Source organism: Oryzias melastigma, linkage group LG2 (assembly GCF_002922805.2).
Source record: "Oryzias melastigma strain HK-1 linkage group LG2, ASM292280v2, whole genome shotgun sequence".
NCBI lineage: Eukaryota > Metazoa > Chordata > Actinopteri > Beloniformes > Adrianichthyidae > Oryzias > Oryzias melastigma.
This window is the reverse complement of record NC_050513.1, coordinates 17,688,075-17,694,931: the sequence shown is the minus strand read 5'-3', so window position 1 is coordinate 17,694,931 and position 6,857 is coordinate 17,688,075. Positions and strand designations below refer to the sequence as shown.

The 6,857-nt window shown below is 35.7% G+C and overlaps 1 protein-coding gene across 1 annotated transcript; it reads left to right on the top strand.

Annotated features, from left to right (window-relative positions):
• The first annotated feature begins 5,363 nt into the window (after positions 1-5,363).
• Positions 5,364-6,361, top strand: s100b (S100 calcium binding protein, beta (neural)). Its single transcript, XM_024288840.2, has 3 exons — positions 5,364-5,513; positions 5,673-5,831; positions 5,903-6,361. Exons 2-3 carry the CDS (start codon positions 5,694-5,696, stop codon positions 6,047-6,049), a joined length of 285 nt encoding a protein of 94 aa, XP_024144608.1. The 5' UTR covers positions 5,364-5,513; positions 5,673-5,693; the 3' UTR covers positions 6,050-6,361.
• Positions 6,362-6,857: the final 496 nt, after the last annotated feature.

Sequence of the window (6,857 nt, the reverse complement as noted above, 5' to 3'; positions counted from 1 at the left end):
GTGCTGCAGTTCTTCAACAGTACAACCGTTTCCCCAAATTTGTCTTTGTTTTTTGAGGTTGTGAGCTGCAGAGGGAAAAAAAACATGCTCCGGGAGTCACAGTGACTCTTAAATGGCACTCTAGCACCCCCTACAGGTCAAACCTACAAACTGAGTTCAAATATTTATACAAATCTTAAAAACTATTTTCCTGGATTCATAGAGTTATTTGTCAAAGTTTTAAGTTCTCTTGCATTTTTGGTTCTTCCTTTAATTTTACATAAATAAAAAAAAAATATATATTTGTGGAAACTTTATTGTTTCTATGAGGTAAACCTTCATTTCTGTATCTTCACGGAGCCAAAGCACAAATCTCAGGAGGACTTTTTCAGTACAACACTGCCCCCTAATGGCGTAACCTCCAAATGACATCTATTGTTTTACAGCTTTTTCTGAAGTCTACCTGTCTCCAGGTAAATTGATCTCGTAGCCGTGACCCTGCGAGGGTCAGAGGTCACACCACAGCATCAAAGTCCGTATCTGACCTTTGAGCTCCAGAGGAAACGTGTCAGTCCCCAGCTGAGTGGGCGCCAGGAGGTGACTCAGCGCCCGAGCGAAACCCCCCTGACTGGTCGCCATGGAGACGGGGCGCTTGGAGAGTCCCCGCTGTTTGGAGATGCCCGTTTCCCGGGAGAAAAAATGCTGGAAGAGACACAACAGAGAAGGACAAAGAGCGGCTCACGGTGAAAAAAAACAACAAGAAAAGAGAAACTGTGAGGCTGTTGGCTCCGAGAAACCAGAGAAAATGAATCTGGAGCCTCCAGAATAAAACACTTTTAATGAACCGTTGGCTAAACTTTATGCTAACGCAAAGACAGCGGGGAACCTTTAGCGTGTTCCACCACACGGAGAAGATATTCTCTCTTTTTTAGGTATAATTGAAGTAAAAATAAATCATTTTTTGTTCTGCTTTGGTGAAACAGTTAGCTCAACTTTATACTAGCACAAAAAAGTATGGAAACTTCCAACTTTACAGGACAAAAAACTAAATTTTATCTCATTTTTTATCGCTATAAAAAAAAATCACCTCAAGTTTTATTTATCTGCATTGGTAAACAAGTTTAATCCGAATTTGAAGTTTTTTTATTTTATTTATTTTTTTACTTCCTGTGTGGTGAGAATCTCTGAATTAAAGTCTTCAAATTAAATGTTTTCTTTTACTTCTTATTGTAAGTAAAAACTCTGACCTGTATATTTGTCTCCCAAAATTATGTAAATAATGTTTAAAGTTATGTTTAGGTTGCAAAAAAAAAAAAATGCTGCTTTTCAGGAATTTACAGCCACAAAAATGTTTTTTTTAATCTAAAAAGAAAAGAAAAAAAATAATGATTTATTGACCAATAAAATAAAAATGAAAATATTTTTCAAAAATATAAAAGATTAAAGCACCTGCAAGTAGTGCATTAGTGAAATTACAAACCTGGTAACAAATTTATGAAGTTTTTCTCTAGTTTTTTTTAAGTAAAATAGAAAAAAAAAACATCAAGAGATTTTAGATTTATTCTGCTTTAGTAAAATAGCTGTGTTGTATATTTTTGCTATTTAAAAAAATCTGTTTGTTTCCTTAAATTATGGAATCTTTGAAATAAGTATATTATACTTAAATATACTTATTTTTGTAAATTAAATTACTAAATTTCCAAAAATGTTTCTAGAATTATGCAAAAAGCGTCTAAAGTTGTGTCACATTAAAAAGTTGCGTTTAGGTTTCGATGAGTTTGTGCTTTTTTCAGAAAATAATATCCCTTAAAGGTTATGTTCTATATCCTGAAAAACACAACAATAGTTACAAAAATAATAATAAAATTATTTATTGAAAGAAATAAAATATTAAAGCCCCTGTAAATAGAGCAGCTGCAGTTTAAACAAAAAAAATCAAATTTATTTTAACCTAATATTATTAACATGGTAAGAAGATTATGGAGATTTTTTCTTAATTTTAGGCACAGTTTAGAAAAAATAAAAAAACATCAGCTAAAGTTTAATTTTTTTCTGTTTTTGGCTAAATACCTTGATAGTTTAACCAAATCCAAATGAGACTTGAGATTTTTTTATGCTTTTCAGGAATTTTGGGCCACAATTTTTTTCATCTTAAAAAAATAAAAATAAAAATCCAAAATAAGTAAGTAATGACTTTAAGAATGTAAGAAAAATATTTATTAAAAGATATAAAATATTAAAATACCTTCAGTTACTTCAGCGGTGATAAAAAAAAAGTAGCAATATTTAGGGTTTTTTTAGCTGACATTACGAAAATTATGGCGATTTCCTTTAACTCTTAGATATATACAGTAAATATATATATATGTATATACAATAAATATATATTTATGATACACATGATGACAAATTTTTATGATTGATACATATATATATATAATATTTATCGCCCTTTGATGTCATATTTTGACCTGCGCCATATTAATAATAATTGTCACAATCATAAAAATGTACCAATAAATGAAATCTAAAAAATAACTATATTAGCCATTTATTTTAAAATCTTACAGTATTAATCCTTTTTAAGCAGCTGTACTATAACTAATTTCTTAGACATAACACTTTTAAAAAGTGCCGGCCACATTGAATTTGAATATTGAGTATTGTTGCCATGGTGATGTTATGTAATGAATGACAAATGCAGAATATTTGCGTTACGAAACGATTTACAGTGTTGGTGTTTGACGGTTTTGCTGATGTTTCTCTAATTATTCAGTCAGTCTCAATACAAACTTCTCCAGTTCAGTTCACGTTCGCCAGAACCTCATAAACAGGCGGACGGATGAGCGGCGGGCGACCGGCGGCCGGTCCTCGGTGCCTGTGTCTTCCCCACAAACCCTCAGTGTTTAGGAGAACAATGCCTCACATTTCTGCCGTCCAACAAAGACGGAGATTGTCGTTTGATAATTGTCTTTGTTCTCCGCCGTGGAGCTGCAGAGGCGGGTCGGAGGTCGGAGGTCAGAGGTCGGCGTCGTACGAGCGAGGCGGCGCATTCTGGAGATGATTGGTCTGTGGCAAGCTCACACCTGAGAACAAATCGGAAGGCTGTTGTACGTCTGCGCCCGGCCCGGTCCGGTCCCGGCTCCGGCCTCCTCGGCCCCATCAGACGTTCTGGCTGTGGGCTCGGCATGGGCAGCGGGGGGCCCGCGTCTGGCCAAGCCGGGCGGTGAAAAGAGCGTCGTCGTTAGCATGCACGTCCACGCGCTTCCTCTGAAACGGGCTTTTGTGGCTCACCGCGGGCTCTGAGTCAGAACCGGATCAAAGATTAGCCGTCCGGACCAAGAACCAAGTCTGCTCCTCTCACTTCAAAATACTACAAAACATCCTGATAAAAAGTATCACATGTTTTACCCTAAATGGTCATTTATATTTATGATTAAGATTCAAAATTAGCAAACGAAGGAAGACTTAAGGAATCACAATTTCATGTTGCTATGGAAACCGCACAAAAATTTTAGTCAGTATCAAAAAATAAATTAAAAAAATCGCTGAAATCTTAAACCATTACACAGATATCAATACAACACTATTTTGATATCCAGTAATCTGACTTATTGTGTTTATCTCCATTTTTTCGCAATGGAAGTTGCGCGTTACGCTATGTACACACTATTTTTACAGTCAATGGTTCACGCTAGACTATCGCTACCCGATACTAGCACACAAGAGGCTTCATGTAAAATGTTGAATCGACGCAAACTTTACAGCTCTATTCCGATATATGAAAGACTTGGTGTCTTATTTTGTTTGTAGAGCCTGAAAAAAGTTTTATAATCTGATGCAGTAACGCATAAACGTAACAGTTTTATACGCAGAAGCCCAAATGCACGTAAACATTTGTTCACATGAAGTTTTAACTGCTTGAATGTGCGTAAAGTTGAGTTTTTTTCTCATAAATTTATAACTGTACATCTCGTGAATTTGCAGCCTCAAATATCGTATATTTGAGGCTGCAAATCTTGTAAACGTAATACTTGTAATCTTGTAAACTTAAGAGTTTTTTTTCTCGTAAATCTTGTAAATTTGCTACTTTAAATCTCGTAAATGTATGACTTCGAATCTTGTGAATCTCTTGACTTTAATCTTGTAAATTGAAATTGTTTTTCTCTTAAATTTACAACTTTGATTCTTGTGAATTTATTAATAATATTCTTGGAAATTTAAAGGTTTCTTATCGTAAATTTACGATTTATTATCTTGTAACTTTACAATTTTATATCTCATAAATTTGTGACTTTTAATCTTGTAAATTTATGATTTTCAATCTCGTGAATTTATTACTAATATTCTTGTAAATTTAAGAGTTTTTTATCATAAATTTACTATTAATACTTTTATAACTTTACAAATTTAAATCTTTTAAATTTACGACTTTTAATTTTGTAAATTTCGTTAATTTACAACTAAATCTCCTGAATTTACAACTTTGATTCGTGTAAATTTATAACTTTAAATCTCGTGAATTTATTAATAATATTCTTGGAAATTTAAGGGTTTCTTATCGTAAATTTACGATTTATAATCTTGTAACTTTACAAATTTAAATCTTTTAAATTTACAACTTTTAATCTTGTAAATTTCATTAATTTACAACTAAATCTCCTGAATTTACAACTTTATACCTCGTATATTTATGACTTTAAATCTCGTAAATTTACAGCTTTTAATCTCATATTTAAGAGTTTTTTTTCTCTTCAATTTACGACTTTAAATCTTGTAAGTTCTTTAAATCTCGTGAATTTACTTTTTTTCTTCTAAATTTCCGACTTTAAATCTCATTAATTTATTACTTTAAATCTTGTAAATTTACAATATTTAACCTTGTAAAATTATGACTTCATATCTAGTATTTTACAATTTTTTCTTGTAAATTTACGCCTTTGAATCTTGTACATTTACGTCTTCAAATTTTGTGAATATACAACTGATTTTTCTTATAAACTTACGCCTTTAAATCTCGTGAATTTACTCATTTTAATCTAGTAAATGTTCGACTCTAAATCTTGTAACTTTACAAGTTTTTTTCTTGTAATTTTATGACTTTAAATCTTGTAAATTTACAACGTTTATTCTCATGAATTCACAGGATTTAAAGTATTAGTTAAAAATATATATATATTGGTAAACTGGCCCTAATGTGCCATCATACTCCTGGTCAAACTATTTAAAAAAAAGAGAGAATTATACGTCGATTATTTCATGTTCCTTTAATGCTCCGTGTTTCAGCTGTTTTTTCATGAAATCTTTGGATTTGTGAAGCTCCTAGCAGGTCGGGATGCAGGTTCAGTAACGTCAGGATCTGAGTCAGGGTGTGCGGTGGAGTGAGGGGAGGGAACAGACCAGATTGGTCAGCAGCTTTGATTGACAGCTGTGCTGACCTCACATCTCCGCCCCCACCAGCGGCTGCACCTTAAAGCCCTCAGCCTCAGCCTCAGCCGCTGCTTTCTGGATCATCCGGCTGCAGCTGCTCGACGGTAAACCGTCCTCCTTCATGCAGATCCAATGATGTTTGATGCTTCGTCTGGCTGGAGTTAGTTGTGTGCTTAAGTTAGGGAACCGACTCTTTTAGATGTGTATGTGCAACTTTTTGAGAAAAAGAAAATCACATTTTTGATGTCTTTTTTTTAAATTAGTTTAGACAAAAACAGGAGAGGATGACTGACCTGGAGACCTCCATGGCGACCATCATCGCCGTGTTCCAGAAGTACTCGGAGAGAGAGGGAGACAAGCACAAGCTGAAGAAGAGCGAGCTGAGGGACCTGCTGCACGATGAGCTGCCGGATCTGATGGCGGTGGGTGAGCGGCGCCGGTTTGGGTTCATCGGAACGGTAGCAGTGAAGCCGTCTTCTTCTCTTTCTTGCAGCACGTCAAAGACCAGGCCACGCTGGACAGCCTGATGGAGAGCCTGGACACGGACGGCGACGCCGAGTGCAACTTCCAAGAGTTCATGACATTCGTCTCCTTGGTGACGGTCTGTTGCCACGAGTTCTTTGAGCACGAGGACGACTGAGGACACGGAGACAAAAGGGTTGGCAGTGAACCTGAAGGAACTGTGATGTGGCTGCTGGCACGAGGCCATTCAGAAGGCGCCTCACTTTCTGAGTAGTTTCTACAAAGTGATGATGAAGTTAGGAAAGTAGTCTTTGGTAAGATAAGCTAGAAACTTTCAATGACCTGTTCTTGTGTTCTGTTTCCTTTAAAGTCAGTTAAACTTTTTTCTTAGTGATTCTGAAAGTACTTTTTTCTCTTTGAGTTTAAGGTGGGGTCTTTTTGAGTAGAAGTTCTTGCTCTGATACAAATAAAGTAAGTGGTAAACTTCAAATTTGTCACTTGTGTTTGACTGAGAAAGCCTTCCTTTGACTCAAAAACATTTTGTTCCTTGGTTTGCCCAAAATGAGTCATAAATGACTTTTTGTTGTAGCATGACCTTTTTAAAGTCATAAAACCAATGTTGGTATGAATTTTTTTAGTGCTAGCAGCACTGCGCTAATGTAACAAATATAACGGCGTACTACTGTAGCGCTGCGCTGATGTAACGCAGCACTTAGCAGCGCTGCACAAATAAAATGTCGTCCTATTGTAGCGCTGCACTAATGTAGCGGCGCGCTAATGTAGCACAGCACTAAGATAGCACCACACTAATGTAGCGCAGCATTCAGTAGCGCTGTGCTAATGTAACGCAGTACAAAGTAGCTCTGTGCTAATGTAACGCAATACTCAGTAGCTCTGCGCTAATGTAACACAGAACTCAGTAGCGCTACGCTAATGTAACGCAGAACTCAGTAGGGTTGCGCTAATGTAACGCAATACTCAGTAGC

Coding starts and splice junctions, on each gene's coding strand:
- s100b (XM_024288840.2), top strand. CDS start 5,694: ATGACTGACCTGGAGACCTCCATGGCGACCATCATCGCCGTGTTCCAG. Junction 5,832..5,902: donor AGCTGCCGGATCTGATGGCG/GTGGGTGAGCGG, acceptor TCTTTCTTGCAG/CACGTCAAAGACCAGGCCAC.